Raw genomic sequence first — 24,330 nt, 5'->3', positions numbered from 1 at the left:
ACCCCACTGCCTTGCAAACACTAAAACTAAACTAAACTAAAATAAAAATAATTGTAAAAACTAGAATGGGACAGAAAAATAATAGTGTGAGAATTTCAATATTCCACTACTGAAACATGACAAGTAACAAAGAATGATAAATAGAAGAACAGTTAAAAATTTTAATAGACTGCTGGAAATATTACAAGCAGTCAGAAGGACACAATTCAAATATTGTGGAGCTGCAGTCATGATCACACAGGACTTAGCAGCAACTACATTAAAAGCTCATAGAGCTTGGAATATAATATACCGGAACGTAAAAGAGCTTGGAATGCAACCGAGCATCAACTACCGAGCAAGGCTGAATGTCCTCTTCCAGGGAAAAAGATGGACTTTCAATGAACCAGGGGAATTTCAAATGTTCCTGCTGGAATGGCCAGAGCTGAACAGAAGGTTTGATCTTCAAATACAGGACTCAGGTGAAGCATGGAGATTGAAGGAGAGGGGGAAAATATGAGGACTTAACGATGAACTGCATGTATTCCTGCATAGAAAAATGACACTGATAATACTCATATGAAACTTCTCAGTTAATAGAGCAGGTAGAAGGAGCATTTATAGTTGAAGCACAGGAGAAAGCTGAATTTGAAGATAAAATATGGTGTAAAAATGGAGTCAGAGAAAAAAAGGAAAATGTGATGGTAGAAAAGAGAGCAGGAATTTGGAGAAATAGCAAAGAAAGAGAAAGAGACAGACATAGTATGGTGGAGTCAATTACTCCTTGCCTTTATAGCCTTTAGGCAGTGGGCCAGAGGCTCAGTTTAGTGACTATTCACAGCTCCCACAACTCTAATGGGGGAGGCAAACTGTAGGCACGAAGGAAGGGTTAAGAATGTCAAGGGTGATGGCACAAGTTGAGGCTTCCTAGACATTTCTAGGAGTCCTGAGATGAAGAGGAAAGTCAAGAAGTTGTACTGATGGGATAGCACAGAGACTCTGGGAGAAACACTTAGGGAGCTCAGGCAAGTGACCTGCAGCTGAGAAAGTGATGAAAATCTCAAGTTTTTGAATGACTAACAAAACAAGAGGAAATATGGTAATACTAAAAGTAATGAGAAGGGACTTGGGGTTAAAACATTTGTGACAAGGGCCAGCAAGGGGGCATAGTGAATAGAGCACCAGACCTGGAGTCAAGAGGACCTGAGTTCAAATCTGAACTCACACTTAATAATTACTTAGCTGTGTGACCTTGGGCAAATCACTTAACCCCACTGCTAGCAAAAAAACTCAAAAAACAAGAAAAAAAATTTGATTAGAGGAATCAAGGGTCAGAAAGGATAAGGGTATGAAAAAAGAATCCTCAGTAACAACTGACAAAGAATTTAGCCTCAAATCTATAGGGGTTTTTAAAAATTTATTTAAGGCAGAGGGCGGGGCCAAGATGGTGGCGTGAAGGCAGCATTCCCCAACAACTCCGACCCACCAAACCCCCAAAAAAACAAATGAGGGCTCCAGCCAAAATTTAGAGGGGCAAAACCCACACAATGACTGAATGATACATTTTCCCAGTCCAAGATAACTTAGACACTCCTCAGGAAAGGTGTGCTTCACCAGGACCAGGGGTTGGGGAAAAAAGCCACAGCCCAGCCCAGCCCAGAGGTCACCTATAACAGCTTGAAGGGGCAGTGAGAGAACTCTGCTGAATCTGGGTGAGTGTGGACTGAGGAGTACCGGCCACAGAACCTGCAGCGAGAATCGGGACAAAGCAGTCTGCACCCCCAGAGATGGCAAGGGAAGTCTGTAGAGATTTCTCTGCTCTCCCTGGGGTAGGACTCTGCTGTTTGCCTACACTCAGACCCAGGGTGCAGTTTGAGCTTCCTTACTAAGATAGCTGGATCTAGCCTTATAGCCTCAGGGCAGAGAGCAGTGCTGTGGTTATCTACATATCAAAGCATGGTCTAGCAAGCACAAGACCTTGGAGGAATAAAGGTCCCAGACGGGTGTGTCCCCCAAAAAATAACAAACCCCAAAGTCCTTGGGCTGAGGAAATGAGTAAACAACAGAAAAAGAAGGATCTGACCATAGAGAATTACTTCAGTCCTATGGAAGATCAAAACACATACTTAGATCATGACCAAATGGAAGCTTCTGTATCCAAAACCTCCAAGAGAAATAGAAAATGGGCTCAGACTGTGGATGAGCTCAAAAAAGACTTTGAAAATCAATTAAGGGAGGTGGAGGAAAAATTGGGAGGAGAAATGACAGCAATGCAGAAAAATCATGAAAACCAAATCAAAAGCTTGGTGAAAGAAATACAAAAAAAAAATACTGAAGAAAATAAGATGTTAAAAACCAATTTAGACCAATTTAGGCCTAATGGAAAAAGCAAAAAAGGCAAATGAGGAGAAGAATGCCTTAAAAAGCAGAACTGGCCAGCTGGAAAAGGAGATAAAAAAGCTCTGAGAAGAGAATAACTCCTTCAAATGCAGAATGGAACTAAAGGAAGCTGATGACTTTGCAACAAATCAGGAAGAAATAAAACTTCCAAAAAAAGCCAAAAATTAGAAGAAAATGTGAACTATCTCATTGGAAAAACAACTGACCTTGAAAACAGATCCAGAAGAAATAATTTGAAAATTACTGGACTATCTGAAAGCTACGACCAGGAAAAGAGCCTAGACTTCATTTTTCAAGAAATAATACAGCAAAATTGCCCTGAGATCCTAGAAGCTGAGGGTAAAATAGAAATCAAGAGAATTCACTGGTCACCCCCTGAAAGGGATCCCAAAAGAAAAACTTCCAGGAATATTATAGCCAAATTCCAAAATTCCAAAATCAAAGAGAAAATTCTAAAAGCTGCCAGAAACACACAATTCAACTACTCAGGCTCCATAGTCAGGATTACACAGGATCTGGCAGCATCTACATTAAGGGCTCGTAGGGATTGGAATATGATATTCCGGAAAGCAAAAGATCTTGGTTTACAACCAAGAATCAACTACCCAGCAAACCTGAACATCCTCTTTCAGGGGAAAAGATGGATTTCAATGAAACAGGGGACTTTCAAACTTTCCTAAAGATATGACCAGAGCTAAACAGAAAGTCTGATCTCCAAGTACAGGACACTGGTGAACCATAGAGGGAATGGAAGAGAGGAACTAACTATGAGGAACTTCATGATGTTAAACTGTATTCTGGCATGGGAAGAAGACATTGATAACTCATATGAACTTTCTCATTTAAAAGAGCTGTTAGAAGGAGCATATATAGACAAGACATAGGAAGGAGTGGAATTTAATGGTATGATGTGGTAAAGGGATGAAGTCAATGGGCAATGGGGGAAAGTACTGGGAGGAAGGAAAAGAAGATGAAAAAGAAGCTGAGAGAATTCACATAAGAGTCAAAAAAAAAAAGCTTTTTCAATGGAGGAAGGGGGAAAGGCAAGGGGGAATGAGTGAGCCTTCATTCTCATCAGAAATGGCTCCGGGAGGAAAATGACATATACACGTAATAGGGTGAGGAAATCTGTCTTGGCCTGGAGAAGGATGGCAGGAAAGGGACGGGATGAGGGAAAATGGGGGGAGGGAAGGGGGGGAAAGAGATGATAGAATAGAGGAAAGATCAAGGGAGGAGGGTACTCAGATGCAACACGTTTTTGGACAGGGCCAGGATGAAAGTAGAGAGAGAGAGAGAATAGAATAAATGAGAGTGGGGAGAAATAGAGTGGAGGTACAGCTAGTAATAGCAATTGAGGGGAAAAATATTGAAGCAACTTCTCTGGTGAACTTATGGTAAAGAAAGCAACTCACCCCAGAGACAGAGCCATTGGAACCTGAACACAGACTGAAGTACATTTTTTTTTCTCTCTCTCTATTCTTGAGGTTTCCCATCTTCTTGGGGGGAAGGGGTTTATGTTTATTCTTATGTTTACTCTTATAACATTCAATTTACATCAATGTATGGCATGGAAACAATGCAGAGACTGTCAGACAGCCTTCGGGGGGAGAGGGAAGGGAGGAGGGGGAAAAAATTGTAGAATTCAGTCTTGCAAGAAATGATGGATACATAGGGACGGCTAGGTGGCGTAGCAGATAAAGCACCGGCCTTGGAGTCAGGAGTACCTGGGTTCAAATCCAGTCTCAGACAGTTAATAATTACCTAGTTGTGTGGCCTTAGGCAAGCTACTTAACCCCATTTGCCTTGCAAAAAAAAAAAAAAGAAAAGAAAAAAATGATGGATACATATTACTACTGTATATAATTGCATAACAAATAAAATGCTTAAAAATTTTTTAAAAATGTAAAATAAAATTTATTTAAGGCAATGGGGTTAAGCAACTTGCCCAAGGTCACACAACTAAGACAATTATTAAGTGTCTGAGGCCCAATTTGAACTCAAGTCCTCCTGAGTCTAGGGCCAGTTCTCTTTCCATTGTGCACCTAGCTGCCCCAAATCTATTATTTTTAATTCTGTAACAGTTACCCAGCTATTAATGTGATTGATTGGCAAAATGCAAAAATGCATCAGATTATGTTTAATATTAGAAAATAAAGTTTACCAAAGGAGGTCCTTGCTTTCAGAGACTCTTCAGGCAAGTTTATCATGTCCTCATTTCTTGTGCTTAAAGGAAAGGTAGGATCAGGGCTCAGTGTTGAGATCTCTTGCATTGATGGCATCATCTAAGCAGGAAAAAAAATTATAAAATGAACCAAAAGAAATAAATCAGAGCACTACATTGTTTGGATTGTCTATTTTTCAATCTGTCACTATTTTCTACAATCTAAATGTACACAGAGATAAATATTTAATTCTAGCACTACATATTACCTAGAGACAATGGAAGTTGTAAAGTCCTTCCATATAGGATAGGGATAAAACTCTTTGCTTAGTTAAACTGCATAAAAATACAAGGCAGAATGAAGACAGATACTGAATTCCCCAAATGACTAAGGATTATATCTATCTAATTTGGGTCTGATTTGGAAGTGGCCTTGAAAATATATATATAGTAGCATAGGATTTAGAACTAGAAAAGCCAGGGGTGGAGCCAAGATGGCTGCACAAAGGCAGCATTTCCTGGAAATTCCTTTGCCCAAAAAATCAAAGATGTCCAATTATGACTCTAGCCAAAATTTAGAGGGGCAGAACCCACAGAAAGACTGAGTGATACGATTTCCCAGTCCAAGATAACTTACAAGTTCCACAGGAAATGTGTGTTTCTCTGGCAATAGGGGCTGGAAAAAAGCATAGCCTAGAAAAGCTTGAAGGGGTGGTGACAAAACTCTGCTACACCAAAGTGAGTGTGGCCTCAGAACAGTTCTTCCATGAGAACCTGCAGCAGGAATCAGAGAAATCAGCCTGCACCTCCAAAGTACAGCCCACAGATGGTAAGGCGGGCGTGGGGGGGGAGGAGAGATTGCAGAAATCTCTCTGCTCTCCCTGGGGCAGGATTCAAGTTGTTTGCTCACACACAGATCCAGGTTGCAGTTTGACCTTCCATACTAAGATAGTTGAGCAGGGAACCTCCTCACAGCTCCAGGGCAGAGGGGAGAGCTTGTGGTCACCTACATTATCAAAGCACAGGCAAGAGAGCATAAGACCTTGGAGGAATAAAGGTCCCAGTGGGATGTCCCCAAAACCTCCAAAACCTTGGAAGTGTGGTGAATTAGTCTTAGACTGAGGAAATGAGCAAGCAAAAGAAAAAGAAGAATATGACCATAGAAAATTACTTTGGTCACATGGAGGATTCAGAAGATAAAAAAATTTGAACGATCTGTATCCAAAGCCTCTAAGAGAAATAGAAAATGGGCTCAGGCTATGGATTAGCTCAAAAAAAGATTTTGAAAAGCAATTAAGGGGGGGGCAGCTAGGTGGCATAATGGATAAAGCACCAGCCCTGGAGTCAGGAGTACCTGGGTTCAGATCTGGTCTCAGACATTTAATAATTACCTAGCTGTGTGGCCTTGGGCAAGCCACTTAACCCCATTTGCATTGCAAAAAAAAAAAAGCAATTAAGGGATGTGGAGGAAAAAATTGGGAGGACAATTGAGAGTGATGCAGAAAAATCATGAAAACCAAATCAGCAGCTTGGTGGAAGAAATACAAAAAAAATACTGAAGAAAATGTTAAAAACCAGTTTAGATCAAATGGAAAAAGCAAAACAAAAGACAAATGAGAAGAGTACCTTAAAACTACCTGAAAGTCATGACCAATAAAAAAGCCCAGACTTCATTTTTCAAGAAATATAGCAAAATTGCCCTGAGATCCAACAAGCAGAGGGCAAAATAGAAATCAAGGGAATTCACTGGTCACCTACTAAAAGAGATTCCAAAAGAAAAACTTCCAGGAATATTATAGCCAAATTCCAAAACTCCCAAGTCAAAGAGTAAATACTAAAAGCTGCCAGAAACAAGCAATTCAACTACCGTGGCTCTATTGTCAGGATTACACAGGATCTGGCAGCATCTACATTAAGGGCTCGAAGGCATTGGAATATGATATTCCGGAAGGCAAAAGATCTTGGTTTACAACCAAGAATCAACTACCCAACAAAACTGAACATCCTCTTTCAGGAGAAAAGTTTCAATGAAACAGGGGACTTTCAAACTTTCCTATTGAAACAATTAGAGAAGAATAGAAAGTTTGATCTTCAAGTACAGGACTCTGGTGAACCACAAATGTGGTGGACGAGAAGGACTATGAGGAACTTACTGATGTTGAACTGTCTTTATTCCTGAATGGGAAGAAGATACTGATAATTCATATGAACTTTCTCATTTATAAGAACTGTTAGAAGGAGCATTATATAGACAGGGCACAGGAATATAATGGTATAATATAGTAAAATGATGGGAGTCAATGGGTGATAAAAGAAAGTACTTGGAGGAAGAAGGGGCTAAGATATTTCACATGAGTCAAGAAAAAGCTTTATCAATGGAGTGGAAAGGGGGAAAGGAAGGGGGAATGAGTGGGCCTTCATTCTCATCAGAAATGGCTCAGAGAGGAAATAACATACACAATTAATAGGCTATAGAAATCTATCTTACCCGGGGTGGCTAAGTGGTACAGTGGAAAAAGAACTGGCCCTGGAGTCAGGAGTACCTGGGTTCAAATTTGGTCTCAGACACTTAATAATTACCTAGCTGTGTGGCCTTGGGCAAGCCACTTAACCCCATTTGCCTTGCAAAAAAAAAAAAAGAAAGAAATCTATGTTACTCTAGAAAAAAATGAGAAGAGATGGGAAAAGGGGGAATGATGATAGGAGAGGGAAGAGTGTGGGAAAGTATACTCAGATACAACACACTTTTGGACAGGGACAGGATGAAGGGAGACAGAGAACAGAATAAATGAGAGTGGGGAGGAACTGAGTGGAAGGAAATATAGCTAGTAATAGCAATTGTGGGAAAAATAATGAACCAACTTCTCTGGTGGACTTATAGTAAAGAAGGCAACTCACCCCAGAGACAGAACTATTGGAATCTGAACACAGACTGAAGTACATTTATTTCTCTCACTATTCTTGAGGTTTTTCATCTTCTTGGGGGGGAGGGGTTTATGCTTACTCTTATAACAAGATTATTGTGATATAAAATAAATAAAAGAAAAAACTAGAAAAGCCATTTGAGATTATGTTGGTCAAACTTCTCATTTCAAAAGCAAGGAAAATAAGATCTCAGAGGTTAAATAACTTGAACAAAGTCATAAAGTGAAATAAGCAGCAAAAGTCAAGATTTAAAACCAGGTAACCAGCTTCCAATTTCAAGGATTTCCACCATACAACACATCATCTCAGAAAGCACACCAGCTAACTCTGCTTGCTTGCCAACTTCTACAACAGGGTCTCTTATTCTAGTATTTAATAAGTCAACATGTAACATTTCTTAATTGTCTGTGTCCTATCTTCACAACTAGACCACAAATTTTTCAAAGGTAGGGATTGTTTCTTAATGCACTGTGTCCCTGGAATTTAGCACCATACCTTGCCAAAACAAATGCTTATTAATGAATTAAGTATAGGACTGAGAACCAGGAAATTAACCCTAATTTCTTGTGTGAAATTAGGCAAGTCATTTCATCTTTCTTAACTAGTTTCTCATCTGCAATAGGAAGAGGTTGATGCTGAACTTGTAGTAGTCCACAGCAGTTTGAGAATTGGACTTGCCTGCCAGTCCCCCTGGGTTCAGCCTAGATTCTCTGTTCCTGGCCAGAGGTGCACTGTGGCAGAGGATTCTGATTCAGAGGAGAAAGACACCAGTGGCATATGACTGAGCCAGTTCAGGGTGACTATTATTTATATCAATCAGTCCAAGATATTTTCCTGGGGAGTAGCAAATGTCTGGACATGACCAAAAGTAGGGTACACATATTCTGGACTGTACAACTAAAAGTGATAGGTGGACTGAGACTCATGTGAGATATAATGATGGTACCAAGAGACCTTGTAAAGATGCACAAACTGGGGGACTTGTTAAGGGAAACTGATTCTGAGTTAATGTAGACTTGCCAGGAAAGTGCTGAAATGGCCATTTGCAAGAAAAATAATTCAAGGAACATCACTAGATATATTAGCTATTCTTGAGGTTGGTCCAATGGCACAAAATCAGGGATTTATTTTGATCAGTTTTGGAGTCAGGAAGATCTATGTAATGACATTGGTATAAAAACTTGCCAGTGGAAGGAGGTACAGCAACTTTTTAAATGTTCCTATTATCATGATGATTATGTGGGTTATTTAGGAGGGCCCCTTGGAAATAATAGTATTATCTATTTGTTGGAAACTGGGAAACTACATTCCTGGAAGACCAAACAGCACTAAAGGGACATTATTGGGTTTTTGAGACTACTGCCTACGCCCATTTGTCCAAAGGGTTGGTTAGGGAGTTGTTATCTAGACTTAAGGGCATACTACCTGGGCACAGGATGGAAGTGGGGCTATGGAACCCCAAGTTATGTCCTGTTAGATTCTAAGCAGTAGTGGAAAAATTACTAATTAGACAGCTAGTGTCTCAACTTGCTGGCTGGCTAAGCCATGCAAACAAATCTGTTGATTAGAGAAGGAGGAGTTTATAATAAATTGAATCTATCAAGATAGATGTCAATAGGCAAATAGTAAAAGACACCAGAAAGTTGATATGCACTCCCACACAAACCTGGAAAATAGGACGGGTCCATGTCTCTTATAATGAGCAAGTAAAGGTCTTGACAGAAGAAAAGTCAATAGTTATGTCAATAACAAGGTTGTGATTTATGAAAGAAATCACTAACAAGGTGTAGAACCCAAATTCTTTTTTTTTTAGGTTTTTGCAAGGCAAATGGAGTTAAGTGGCTTGCCCAAGGCCACACAGCTAGGTAATTATTAAGTGTCTGAGACCAAATTTGAACCCAGGCACTCCTGACTCCAGGGCCAGTGCTTTATCCACTACGCCACCTAGACACCTCAGAACCCAAATTCTTATTAAAAAAGGAGGAAATTGCCAGGAAAATGTAGGTGTTTGGATTTTACATTACAAAGACTAAAGTCTGCTTATATTATTGCCTTATGAGCAGGTGATCTCAATCTGATCAAAAACTGATGAGATTGTCCTACATGCTTTTAACCTAACCTAGAGTCTTGACCTTCTCCTTTGCACATGCTCAAGGAGATCTAGCTGTTTGTTCCTGTTCATTAGTATCATGAGCAAGGAGGGGGAAATGTATAGCAACTAATGTATCAATTAGATTTGTGACCCCAGCCTATGATTGGCATGAGGGGGCAGGAACAAAGACTTTTCAAGTGCATAAAAGAGCTTGTATTTTGGGATTTCCCAGCTCCTCTCTACCACCATGAGAGAGGTGTTCCATTTTCTTAAGAAATATTGATAAAAAAATTTTAATCAAAAAAAAAAAGGAAGAGGTTGAACTCGATGAAGATCCCTTACATTTCCATAACTGTGAACCTATGATCCACAATTCTGTAAACACTTGGTGTTTCAAAATGTTACTGTATCATCCTGTGGATGAAGGGCCTTGAGTGAGATAGGATGGGTTGCCTTGAAACAGTTCTTCTGTACTTTACACATAAAATGCTCTACAAAGAGTATTATGGAAAACAATTGGGAAAAGATATATTAATTATTAGTTTAGTTTTATCCACTTAGAATTGGAATAGTGGGCAGCTAGGTGGCACAGTAGACAGAGCACCAGCCTTGGAGTCAGGAGTGCCTGAGTTCAAATCTGGCCTCAGATATTTAATAATTACCTAGCTGTGTAGCCTTGGGCAAGATACTTAACCCCATTGCCTCGAAAAAAATCTAAAAAAGAAAAAAGAAAGAAATTGGAATAGCCAAATTAAGCTGCTAAAAGAGACATTGTGTCTCCACACACTTTCCCACACCTCAGGGAGAAGATTCTTGAAATTAATTTAGAATTAGGGCATTTAGAACTTTGATCTTAAAGATCTTAAAAGAATATCAAAGAGTTGTTTTTGTCATCATATAACATCTGAAAACAGGACAGAAAAATGGATTCCTTTTTCTCAGCATACTAGAACCCTTTTTTGTAACATGTACATCCTCTCCTGCCACTAGGTGTTTGTTTATAAGCTTATAAATTTATAGGTTCAGTTTATAAACAGGTAACAAATTATTATTATTATATTAGTAAGACAAAGTACTGAAGGAGTTTACACAAAAAACAGAAAAAAGTGAATCTGTTGTCTAAACTCATAAATGAAAATAATAAACTTGAAAAAAGTGAAAATATGGGTCTTTTTAAGTACTCTTACATAAGCAGAGAAGGCAAAATTGAGATGATGAAAAGGAGGCTCATGTTTTAAAAAATTATAATAATGGGCTAGATCCCATAACATTTAAGAGTAAAAATGAGTTGGGAGGAAGCAAAGAGATTGAAATAGGCTCACTGGATTTTGATTTTTAATACCTTTTGTCTACTATGATAATCTTTTGATTCAAATAAAAACCCTGAAGGATAGGTATAATTGATAATGACATCTAAACCTTATAAAATCTCAAAAACTGAGAAATATCTGTTAGTCAACAGATTCATGTTTATTTGGGCATTCTCTATTAAACAGGATGCCTTCTGCATTACTGTTTTAAATGAATTCAAGAAATTGTCCAACGTACTCACTCCTTTTTATAAACTGATACTAGAAGTTGAGGGAAAAGTCTAGCCTCAACTTTGTCCTTTGTCTAGAATAGAATTAATTAGAGTAAGAATAAAATCTTAGCTATATGGTATCGTTCACATCCTTTTAATGTTAAATAAGGTTTAAAAAAATCTCCCCAAAATGAAAGGTCTGTTAATACCTTGTCTGTTTCCCATGAGGACCACTTTGATAACTTCAAATTATGGTCCAAAGAATAAGATGACAGAGCATTGCCAGAATTTGTAAAGGGGAAATCCAAAACTGCTGTGGGGGAAAAATAAACACAACTGTACTTATTTGTACTCCCAGCATTACTTTGGTAATCTACAAAGTTAAATCTTACTTACAAATATTATTTTTATTTCCATCCTCAATAAAATCAGTTGTCATTTGAAAATCATCCTCTCCTCTGAAGTTTAAATCTTCTTCCAAAAAGTTTTCTCTATCTGAGAACTTAAATATATACATCCATTTACCTCAGTAAGACAAATATATGAAAACTTTTTTGCTATAACATTTTTCAAATCACAAATATCACTGTGATTATTTGTATGCTGAAAAAAACAAAAGTATTATTCATATAAAAACAAAGAAAACATTTTCTGTAGGTAATCTACCATACTCTCAGGAAAATAATTCAATTTTGCTAATATAGGAATAATAATAGCTGTCATTTATATAATGGTTTAAGGTTTGCAAAGCATTTACAATTCTCATTTAAATTCAGAAATCTATGAGGCAGACATTATGAGTATTAATAGCCCTATTTCAGAGGTGAAGAAAAGGAGAGTCTCAGTGCCTTCCCATATGGTCACACAGCTAATAAGTATCAGACTTTATCTAGACATCCTACCCATAATGCTACATAATTTCAATACTTGATAAAATCTGAGTCCAAGAATGGTACTCATCTGTACCTCCCAAGGCAATGAGTTACCAGGGACCCAACACATCTTGAATCAACTACAATGCTTTACTTAATATTTTATTTCTATGGAACAGCTAGGTGGCACAGTGAATAGAACACTGGCCTTTGAGTCAAGAGGACCTGACCAGTCTCAAACACTTGCTACTTACTAGTTTTGTGACCCTGGGCAAGTCACTTAACCCCACTGCCTAGCAAAAAGCAAAAAAAAAAATTAATTTATACAAATGTATATGCCTTATGTATATAAAAGATACTATTTTGTCTTAGAATTTTGTAACCAAGTGCTATCCTTTCTCACTGAGAAACACAAATGAAATAATATTTCTTGTTATACAATATATAATACATAGCTATAGTAATAAGTAAGGCCTTTATCTACTTGTTAGAATCTTTATGTATTTGAAGTATAATCCCTTTCTCTTATAGAAGTTGAGTTAGAATTTTAAATGTAGAGTCCCAAAGGAGGAATTATAGGTAGGGGTGTGCTGAAACTACTTGAACTGGTTTATGGGAGCCATTATTCAATTTTTTACTGTGAGTAATTATACCTTGGAAGTCAGCAAATGCAAATCAGAGCTTGATTTAAACATTTACCCTGGGAGGTAGAAAGAACTATTCATACCTCTATAAGGTCTTTGATTGCTAACATAAGAGTAAACTGAGAATACCTAAGGGACATACTGGGTAAGTATAAAGTATCACATAAGTGTTATTTGTAATATATGCTTTTTGTTTTCCACCTTTAAAATTAGCTTACATATGCCTTCATCTATTTGCTTAATAACAACTTTATGGATAAATACAAGCATCATAAGACCTTCCATTTCACATTTGTTAGGCAAATGAAAAATATAAGAGTCATAAACATTTATACTTTCATTCATCTCAACAAAGATAAGCTCCAAATGAAATCATGACTTGGACTCAGATGACATTATAAACCATTTGGAGGAGAGGAAGAAATTATCACTAGAGACCAAGTTATAGAGAAAACAAGGTGATTGAGAAGGTCACAAAAGATAAAAGGGGCATTTCTCAGTACATGAAATTAAAAGGCTTTTGCACAAACAACAGGACAATAGGTAACTGGTAGAAAAAAATCTTTGTGGAAAGATATTCTGATAACACCTTCATTTCCAAGATGTTTAAGCAATTGATTCAAATTTATAAGGGTAAAAGTTATTGTCCATATCACAAATGATCAAATGATATGAACATTAAATTTCTTAGGAAGAAATCTAAGCTTTCAATAGTCACATGAAAAAATACTTCAAAAATCACTCTGATATGTTTACAAAAACATGCAAATCAAGTAAGTCTAAGTGTTCTAAAATCATATTATTCAGACTGGCAAAGTTGACAAGAAAAGAAAAATGACAAATGCTGGAGTAGCTATGGGAAAAGAGGCATACTATTCCTTTTTCTAGAGCTCTGAATTGGCTCAACCATTCCAAAAAGCAACCCAGAACCAAAAAATTAATGAACTACACTTATTCTCTGATGGAACAAACCACCCATAGATCTAACAACATCCAAAGAAAAGAAATAACAAGGAGATGGATCCATATATACAAATTTATTTAAAGCAGTTTTTTGTAGAGATAAAGAACTGTAAAAATTAAGGATGTGCGTATAATAAATAGGATACTGTAAAAATGATTAAAGGGATGATTCCAAAGATATCTGGGAAGACAGAATGAACGGTTCAAACCAGAAGAACAATTTATTTGCTAGCAAGAACACTGTAAAAACAAACAACTTTAAGTCATGAACTCTGATGAACATAATTCTCATGCCAGATTTTTGAGAAACAATCATAAAATATTCTACCCACCTCCTTTAATAACAAGGATTTTATTTTTATTTTCAAAGGGGAGAACGCCCTCTTTTGTTTACTTTTATATAATGTCTGTTGTTTATCATAGTACAAATGATAAATGGAGGTATAGGTGAAAGAAATAAAAAATAATTTTTAAGTCAAAGAGCAAAATAAAATTTAAAAAAAATGGCCAGAAGCATTACATTTAAAAAGTTTTTTAATATGTTCATAAAAGTAAGAAACAGAGTACCAGGATTCACAATAAACACATTGTTTCCTCTGATAATTTTCCTGTTAAAGAATAGGAAAAAAAAATAGATTCAACTAAGGTAACAGTGTTTATGGAAAGAGAAGTATATTAAAAGTCAGGAAAACTAAATTCTATTTGTGGCAGTATCACTTACATTGGAAAATTCCATTCATTTAATGGGGATAACATCTTTCCCACTTACCACAAAAGATTTAATGAGGATAAATGACATAATAGAGAAAATCTTTGAAACGCATAACATATAATATAAATGTTAGGTGCAATTATAATAATCTGTATTGATATGGTATATATATATATATATATGTATATATATATACATATATATATATATATATATATATGGTACGTTTGACATTCTGAAAAGACACACACACACACACACACACACACAAACGTCTGTGTATCTATATATCCACATATTATTTAAACATACAGACTCTCAACCTTACCAATCAGCCTCAAGGTTTAACTCTTATTTGCCTAATTATAGAGTAAATGGAGGAAGTATCATAATAGCATGGAAATATTCTACTTGGGGTCAAATCAAGAGCTAGCTGTATTTCAATTTGGGGCTCAATTCAAGAGACTAAATTCTGAGGTTATTTATATTTCTGGATCAGATTTCTATTAAAACATTTATTACCAGGCATATAGACAATAAGAGGTATTCTTCATTCCTTTGGAATTTGTATTCTTAAATTTTCTTTAATGGACCAACTACCATTTTCGTTAATTGCTATCCTTGTATGCAGAAAATAACAATTCTTTTAATTCTTGTCCCTAAAAAAGGAAGTGATCTTTAAAATGATTTTTTCCATTCCTTTTTTTTAGATTTTTTTTTCAAGGCAATGGGGTTAAGTGGCTTGCCTAAGGCCACACGGCTAGGTAATTATTAAGTGTCTGAGGCTGGATTTGAACCCAGGTACTCCTGACTCCAAGGCCAGTGCTCTATCCACTGCGCCACCTAGCCACCTCTTTTCCATTCCTAATTATTTTTACCTTTAGTTTTCTGTCAATGCATTATGATTCAGCTTTACAACTACTTTTGCTGGAATTATTCTCTTCATAGAATGTATTTTGGTGTTAAAATAAGGAAAATGATGTGCCAAGATGCAAGCATAAGAAATCTTTTTACCTGTAAGAAGTCACTCATCATATAACTACTGGGCAACTTTGGTGTCAGAAAAAAAGGCCTTTCTGTGATGCTCTCATTCTCCACACTGTCTGGATATTGATTCCACTCCAACTGGGAGCAGGGTCGTCTGACCATTACCTCACTAGAAGCTGATCCTGCCACTCGGTGCCCCTGAAATTCAACTGGCTAAAAAACACCATTAAAATGAAAATATTTAAAATGCAAAAGGAGGAAGTATCGATTTATAATTCATATTTAGAAAATATACAGTTTGATTTTCTATAAAATGTTATTTAAGGTAATTACTAAATTATTGATTCTTATCCATTATTAGAATAGCAATTGCGAAATTACTCATCAGCTAAAACCCAGGAGATATTTGTTATTCTACCCTAAAGTACAAAAAATAACTAAAAGACAAATTTTTAAAAAGAAACTAAATATAAGAAGCATTAGCTACTTTGGTTTCCTCTAGATCATATATAGTAAATCCTCAAGATGTATACTAGACAAATTTCTGAAAGTTACAAAGAATAAATAAACAATTAGCAGCAGGACCAACTAATCCTGTGTGCTTTGCTTTGCATAGAGTGAACACTCATAAGCGAAAACAGGATGTCTTCTTAAAAACTAGGGTGTAGGGTAGAGAGGGAGAGAATGACATGGCTGCATGCAAAAGGAACAGACTAATTGCTTTGGGAGCAAAGTTTAGAATAAATACCATGAAGGCTCCTGTAACTCTTCTATTCCCTAGGGATTGTTTTGCTGACTGAGTCTCTTTCTGCTGCCCTTTTGGAGGTCCTAGTATTTATACATTAGGTAATCACTATTTTTCATTCTCTAAGTAACTAACAAAGAGAGGGGCAGCAAGAGAGAAAGAACATTAGATTTAGAATCAGAGGACCTGGTTTTGAATTCTCACTATGGTATGACCATGGGCAAGTCACTTCTCTCAAGAAGCTCAATCTCCTTATTTATAAAATGAGGAGCTTCATAAGAGATCTCCAATGACCCTTCCAGTTCTAAATCCCATGATATTTAAAGAAAAACATAAAGGGCTTATTTCTACATAGCAAATTGGCAAAATAACAAAAATCTAATATAAAAATTAATTAAAAAAGGAAAATTAGAATCCTAATATACTATATAGGTGACAATTGAGGAAGATTATCTTTAGCATAAATAAACATAAAGCTGAACACATTCTCTTACCTATTAAAATACTTGCATTTACTCTACTGTACTAGAAAATGTTTTTAAATCCACATAGAACCTTCTGTTTTCCTCCTAAGAATGTGTTCTAAATTTCTAATAAACTCGAAAGATAGAATTTTATTTTAAAGTCAGAAATCTACTTAACTGCTGTCCCCATCAGAAATTAACAAATTAACAAGCAACTTACAGGTTATTGCAGTTAAGGTCTATAAAATTCCCAAGTTATCTAATCTGTATACCACAGAACATACCAAGAAAAGCTCAAATGCAATGGCATGAGAATTCTATTCAATTCAGTGATCAATAGTGCCTTCAAAGAATTATTGGCAAAATACACCTTCCAACACTTGGCAGAGAGATGGCATACTACAGTCATGGAATGAAGTACACATTTTCAGACATGTCCAATGTGTTGTTTTATTTTGTTTAGCTCTACACACTTGTTATAATGGAGTGCTCTGTTGGAGGGAGAAGGAAGCCACTTGAAAATGACAGTGATGCTTTTTTTTCAATTATCAAAGATTTAAAAAAGATTAAAAGACCCTCGTCTATTTTTTTATTACTTGTATCATAAGAGTTTAACAGTGTCTAGCATGCAATAAATGTTTACTGGATTGTAAATGACAAGAATCATAAATTTCCATATTGACATGTCCTAAAATGCATCTTATTCCATAATTTAACTTATCACTTCATTGATTACAAAAATCAATAATTTTTTTTGAAAATAAATTGAATTGAATCATCTGAGTAGTCAGATCACAGAATGATCAGAGAAAAGATCAAAAATCAACATCAAATTAATGAAACGATAAAAACAGGAAGGGAGCAGTTAGGTAGTGCCATGGATAGAGAACCAAGTGTGACTCATCTTACTGTTCTCAAATCCTTACTCAGAAACTCACTATGTGATCCTGAGTAAGTCATTTAATACTGTTTGCCTCAGTTTCCTCATTTGTAAAATGAGCTAGAGGAAAAAAATGACAAATTACTCCAATATTTTAACCAAGAAAAACCTCAAATAGGGCTACAAAGAGTAGGTCATCACTGAAACAACTGAATAAAAAAAAAAGATAGGAAGAAAACATGTTATTATTATAAACTATTACTATAACCTCTTTAAATATGCTCAAATAAGAAGGAAATAGACAGAAGACATTGATCAATCATCATTTAAAAGAAAAATTTAACACATTAAAAAAAAGTCACCACAGAGAAATCTAATTCCTTAAGGGAAAAAACTAAGCAATCAAGGGCAATTCAAGTTTAAAGTTTTGAGTTATTGTGCCAATAGCACTGAGAAGAAGGATAACTGCCTTAGAATCAAAAAGAAAATGAACCTAAAGAATCAGATGACTAGACATCTTGAAAGCATCTTATAAAGAGGAAATTAAAAGGAAGATGAACATGAAATGGACCCGATCTGCAAACATTATTATGGTTATTTATTCACATTAGCAATAATAACAATCATCAAATTTGGACTTTTTTTTCTATAATCAATGTACCACTGGAATTTAAGAAAAGGCAATTAAGAAAAGCAGTTGGATTTTACAAAAATATAAAGAAGAAAATACACAGAAATAATTTTTTTTTAAAAATCTGTAAGTTAGAAAGGGGTACTTTCAGCCCCATCCAAAAATATATGTAGTAACAATTTTCTCATCTCCATAAAAATATTTTTTTTAATTATCTGTTCTCATCAAGACATTTTTTTTGAAAAAACTATGGAAACAAAGAGGATAGTTTTCTAAAGCAAATCACAGCTTTATTTTCTCACAATTAAGAGAATGGAAGATTATGATATGTTTATCTTCTGTTGATTTTAAAATAGCATTTAATTTTATAAAAACAATCACAAGTTTCTCCTCAAAGTATCTTCCATATTCATATTAAAATCACACAAGATTCTATGACAGATATGACCATAGAGATTACTTGTTCAGTGAGGCATAAAACAAACAAGGAGATATATGTTTACCTATGGATAGTCATCAGAAACATGGAAGGTATTACAGATATTACAAATGGAAGAATGATTCCTGTTAAGGCTTTTTAAATGCTGATGTTTGCAAAAACATCACACATCAAGTTCCAGAACAACACAAAAGGGACTTAATGAGGTGAAAAAAATCACTTAGTCAACCAGCATTTATTAAGTGCCTACTATATGATAAACAATGGGGATGTCAAAAATGGGGAACAGTTCCTGCCCTCAAGAATTTAATAGAGATGATCATTTGAAAGAGATAATTTAGTCATACAAATTGGAAAAATAGTATATGATAAATACTAATTGCCTAGTTGTGGTTGTGGGTGGGCTGCCTATGAGTTATTCCCCTCCCTCTCTTTTTAATTATTGTGTGTGTATTGTTTCCCAATTTACTACATTTCTTTTCATCTTGGTTACAGTGGTTTTCTCTGTGCAAAAGCTTTTTAATTTAATGAAATCAAAATTATCCAGTGTCTTGAATGATATTTTTCATCTGTTACTTGGTCATAAACTGCTTCCCTTTCCATAGACCTGACAAGTGTAACTATTCCTTGATCTCCTAGTTTGCTTGTAATATTGTTTTTTAATGTCTAAAACCTGTATCCATTTTGATTTTATCTTGGTATAGGATGTGAGGTGTTGGTCTAATCCAAGTTGCTACCATACTAACTTACAATTTTCCCAACAGTTTTAATCAAAGAGAGAGTTTTTATCCCAATAGCTGAAGTCTTTGGGTTTATCAAACAGATTACTATAATCATTTCCTGTTATTGCACCTACTCTAGCCAATACAAGACAGTTTTGATGACTGATGCTTTATAATTTTTGATCAGGTAGGGCTAAGCCACATTCTTTTGCACTTTTTTTCATTAAATCTCTAGAAATTCTTGACTTTTTATTTCTCCATATGAATTTACTTACAATTTTCTGTAACTCATTAAAGTAATTTTTTGTAATTTTGATTGCTAGGGCACTAAACAAGTAGTTTAATTTAGGTAGAATTGTCTTTTTTATTGCATTTGCTTGCCTATCCATGAGCAGTTGATGTTTGTTCAGTTATTTAAATCTGATTTTATTTGTGTGAAAAGTGTTTTACAATTGTTTTCAAAAAGTTTCTGAGGGGTGGCTAGGTGGCATAGTGGATAAAGCACCAACCCTAGAGTCAGGAGTACCTGGGTTCAAATCCAATCTCAGACACTTAATAATTACCTAGCTGTGTGGCCTTGGGCAAGCCACTTAACCCCATTTGCCTTGCAAAAACCTAAAAAAAAAAAAGTTTCTGAGTAGATTCCCAGGTATTTTATATTGTCTGAAGTTACTTTGAATGGGATTTCTCTTTCTAGCTCTTCCTGCTGCATCTTGCTAGTCTTGCTCCAGATAAATTTTGTTATAAGTTCTTCTAACTGCAAAATAATTTTTTGGTAGTTTGATGGTATAGCATTAAATAAGTGATTTAATTTAGTTAGAATTGTCATTTTTATTATATTAGCTCAGTCTAATCATGAGCAATTGACATTTTTCCAATTGTTTAGATCTGACTTTGTGTGAACACACCTCAGCAAGAAAAGGGACTCTTGAAACCCTAGGTATCTTCTCTGCTTCCTTCTGTACAAAGACATGTTTTCCGACAAATTGCAGCCTTTCAGTTGACAATTTTCCATGATTATACGCACATTCTCTCATTCATATTTTAGTTCTATTCATCTCTTCCCATGTATCTCTCTTCTCTGCTTGCCTCTGGGGTGTATTTAAATTTTCTGTACAGTGACAAGGCTAAGTAAGTTCTCCATGCAAAGTAGCTACTCAACAGAGTTTATTCTTATTTTAACAGATATATGCTCTTTGTCTCTGATGTAGAATTTTTCCCAATCAATTTGCATTTTTAATTTTGTGATTAATCAGTTTCTACTCCTATTTTAAACAAATAACTTACGGAAGAATGAGTCATAAGTTACACTCTGCCAAGATGATCTGCTGCCAAAACCAAATGATTCTTTGAAACATAAAAGAAGCCAAAGTTTATATCAGAGGGTATGGATTTCTGATAGAGAATATAATTTAAAATTAACAAATACTAAATAAGTATCCAAAAGCATGAAATTTGCTCACTCAGATAAAAGATCAAAGATGAGACCAGTCTCAGAAAATTTTCACTCTACCAAAGGATGAGATATAGATAACCTTTAAGTTATTGTTTGAATGTAAGTTGTACATAAGAGAGAAGAAATTGGTGATACTGGATCATTTCTAGATGGAGGTTTAAGTAAGATTTTATGAAGGAAATAACCTCTGAACTGGACCAAAGAGGAAGATACAAATGAGTGGAAATACATTCTAGATACAGAGGAAAACAGGGTTTTTAACTCTTTTTTTTGTATTACACACAGCTTTAGCAGTCAGGTTAAGTCTAACAATCCAGGTACCTTCTTAGAATGACATGTTTAGAGTTCTCCTACTCAAGGTAACCTGGAAAAGAGGAAAAAGACTCTGCTCCCGCAGGTTGGAGGGGTGGCCAGCCAGAGGCAGCCTCAAGGCACTGGGAGACATGGCTCACAGCAGCAGAGGAGTTTCCTGATCTACGCCCCAGGGAGCACCAGCCACAACTGGGGGGAAAGGGGGGTAGACGTCTGCAAAAGCGGGCAAGTGAAGCCCAACCCCCAGCAATCAGTGATCAGCTTGGCCAAAGCAGTCCAGATCCAGGAAACAGAAAAAGGCTGAGCTGGTAAGCAGGAGCCTGCAGGGCATGAACCCATTGAACCTAGGGGGGGAAGTGAAGAGAGAGACTGCAGAGCTCTGTCCTCTGACCCTGGAACAGAACTCTGGGGTTCTGACCACATTCAGATCCTGATCGCAGTCTAGGCCCCCCCACAAAACAGCAGGATCCCCCCCCACCTCAGCCCCATAGCAGGGGGTGGGGCGGACACTTATGGTCATTCACAGACCAGGAGGGAAGACAAAGCCTCACACACTGAGATCCTTGTGGGGGTGTCCCAAAAGCTCAGGAAGCAGCCCAAAACAGGCTCAGGCTGGGAAAATAAGCAAGCAGAGAAAAAAAGAGGAACACCATGAGAAATATTTTACCTGTGAGCCCAAGAAGGATCAAAACACTCAGTCTGAAGCAGTCTGAAGATGAGAAAGCACAAACTCCTGCATCTAAAGACTCCAAGAAAAACAGAAATTGGGCTTAGGCTTTCAGAGCTCAAAAAAGACTTTGAAAATCAAATGAGGGAGTTAGAAGAAAAACTGGGAAAAGAAATGAGAGATGCAGGAAAAACATGAAAATGAAGTCAGCAGCTTAGTCAAGGAAATCAAAAAAATGCTGAAGAAAATAGCATGCTAAAAACCAGCTTAGGTCAAATGGATAAAAAGTTATTGAGGAGAAGAATGCTTTAAAAAGTAGAATTGGCCAGATGCAAAAGAGATAAGAAAGCTCTCTGAGGAAAACAAATCCTTCAGACAAAGAATAGAACTCAGGGAGATTGCTGAATTTATAAGAAATCAGGACTCAATACTTCAAAACCAAAAGAATGAAAAATTAGAAGAAAATGTAAAACATATCATTGAAAAAAACAATTGATATGGAAAACAGACTTAGGAAAGATAATTTAAAAATTATTGGAATCCCTGAAAGTCATGATCAGGAAAAGAACCTTGACATCATTTTCAAAGAATTACTACAGGAAAATTGCCCTGATATCCTAGAAGCAGAGGGCAAAATAGAAATGGAGAGAATCCACCGATCCCGCAGAGAAGGAGATCCCAAAAAACCAATCCCCAGGAATATTATAGCCAAGTTCCAGAACTCCCAAGTCAAAGAGAAAATATTACAAACAGCCAGAAGGACACAATTCAAATACCGTGGAGCTACACTCAGGATCTCACAGGTCTTAGCAGCAACTACATTAAAAGCTCATAGGTCTTGGAATATAATATACAGAAAGGCAAAAGAGCTTAGAATGCAACTGAGAATCAACTACCCGGCAAAACTGAATGTCATCTTCCAGGGAAAAAGATGGACTTTCAAAGAACCAGGGGAATTTCAAATGTTCCTGTTGGAATGGCCAGAGCTGAACAGAAGGTTTGATCTTCAAATACAGGATTCAGGTGAAGCATAGAGAGTGGAGGAGATGGGGAAAATATGAGGGACTTGATGAGGAACTGCATGTATTCCTGCATAGTAAAAAGACACTGATAATACTCATGAACCTTCTCAATTAACAGAGCAGGTAGAAGGAGCTTTTATAGATGAAGCACAGGAGAAAGCTGAATTTGAAATGTAATGAGAGAAAGAAAAAGGAGAGGGGGAATAGGCCAAGATATTTCATATAATAAGATTTTTCTTTATTACAATGAACTATTGCAATGATATGGAAGGGGGTAAGGCAAGGGGGAATGAGGGAATCTTTGCTCTCATCAGAGGTGGCTAGCAGAGGAAACAGCATATATACTCAATGGGGTATAGACATCTGGAATAAGAAGGGGGGGGGGACAGGGGGAAGGGGTGGGGATGTGAATGAAGGAGGAGAAGATGGACCATGGGGGGAGAGTAGTCAGATATGACACATTTTCTTTTTTACTTCTTGCAAGGGGCTGGGATTGGATGGCCTGTCTGGGACCATAGGGGCCAGGTGGATGCTGGACTTAAGGGGTGGTAGAGGGGCTCGGGGCCTCTTGGCCCCTGGGCCAGGGATCTCTCTGCTGTGCCACTCAGCTACCCTACAGCAGAGTCAGACTGAAAGGAGAGAGAAAATATAGTACATGGTAGTGAAGAAATACGAAAGGAGGGAGTTGCAATCAGTAATGGCAATGGTGGAAAAATATGGATGTGATGGACTTATCATAAAGAATGTGATCGGGGGGCAGCTAGGTGGCGCAGTGGATGAAGCACCAGCCCTGGATTCAGGAGTACCTGGGTTCAAATACGGTCTCAGACACTTAATAATTACCAAGCTGTGTGGCCTTGGGCAAGCCACTTAACCCCATTTGCCTTGCAAAAACCTAAAAACAAACAAAAAAAAAATCCAAAAAGAATGTGATCCACCCCCCACAGAGTTGGTGGTGTTGTAACACAGACTAAAGCACATTTTTTATAATTATTATTATTTGGGGGGGGGGAGGTGCAGGGCAAATGGGGCTGGGTGGCCTGCCTGGGGTCACATAGCAGGGTAATCTTTGGGTGTCTGAGGCCAGATTTGGACCCAGGTGCTCTTGGCTCAAGGGCCAGTGCTCTGTCTGGCACCCAGCCGCCCCTACTATTTATTACTATTTTATTTTGGTCTTTTTTTTTCTTTTTTTGGTTTTTGCAAGGCAGTGGGGTTAGGGTGGCTTGCATGTCACACAGCTGGGTGATTGCTGGGTTTACGGGGCCAGATATGGGCTTGGGTGCTCCTGGCTCCAAGGCTGGTGCTCCGTCCACTGCACCACCTGGCCATACCCACAATTATTACTCTTATTTTAATTTTAACTTTTATTTTTTCTCTCCCCCCTTTACTTTATCGCTCAAACGAATCTATATTTTTTGGGGGGAGGGGGTATTTTGTTTACTCTTAAACAAGAATATTTTATTAATATATAAAAAAATCATTTGTACAAAATGAGAATAAATATTAAATTAAAAAAAAGAATGACATTTTTAAATAAAATATGCAGGATTACAAAAGAAACCCATTATTTTGAAAGTTACCAAAATACTTTAAAAAACAAGTTAAAAGATCCTAAGTTAAACTGTATGGATGTATAGACTATGTCCACTATCTCTATTTTGTTATTTCAAAAAAGAGAAAAACTTTATATATAAAATGTATTTTACTATTATGAAAAGTATCTGATTTTTTAAAA

The 24,330-nt window shown here is 36.6% G+C and overlaps 1 protein-coding gene across 10 annotated transcripts in view; it reads right to left on the bottom strand.

Moving 5' to 3' along the window:
* Positions 1–24,330, bottom strand: part of ZGRF1 (zinc finger GRF-type containing 1) — a 78,355-nt gene that overhangs the window by 25,505 nt on the left and 28,520 nt on the right. For 6 of the 10 annotated variants that reach the window (XM_074228684.1, XM_074228678.1, XM_074228680.1 and 3 more), the window contains 4 exons: positions 15,285–15,470; positions 11,476–11,581; positions 11,289–11,392; positions 4,541–4,661 (listed from right to left, as the gene is read on the bottom strand). In XM_074228684.1, the coding sequence (XP_074084785.1) occupies positions 4,541–4,661; positions 11,289–11,392; positions 11,476–11,581; positions 15,285–15,470 (517 nt within the window). The remainder of the gene's footprint in view (positions 1–4,540; positions 4,662–11,288; positions 11,393–11,475; positions 11,582–15,284; positions 15,471–24,330) is intronic. The other 4 variants (XM_074228683.1, XM_074228687.1, XM_074228679.1 and 1 more) reach the window with 3 other exon arrangements.

The sequence above is a fragment of the Macrotis lagotis genome, chromosome 3 (genome assembly GCF_037893015.1).
Source record: "Macrotis lagotis isolate mMagLag1 chromosome 3, bilby.v1.9.chrom.fasta, whole genome shotgun sequence".
Classification (NCBI taxonomy): Eukaryota; Metazoa; Chordata; class Mammalia; order Peramelemorphia; family Peramelidae; genus Macrotis; species Macrotis lagotis.
Note: the sequence above shows the minus strand (reverse complement) of the source record. Positions and strands in the feature narration are given on the sequence as shown.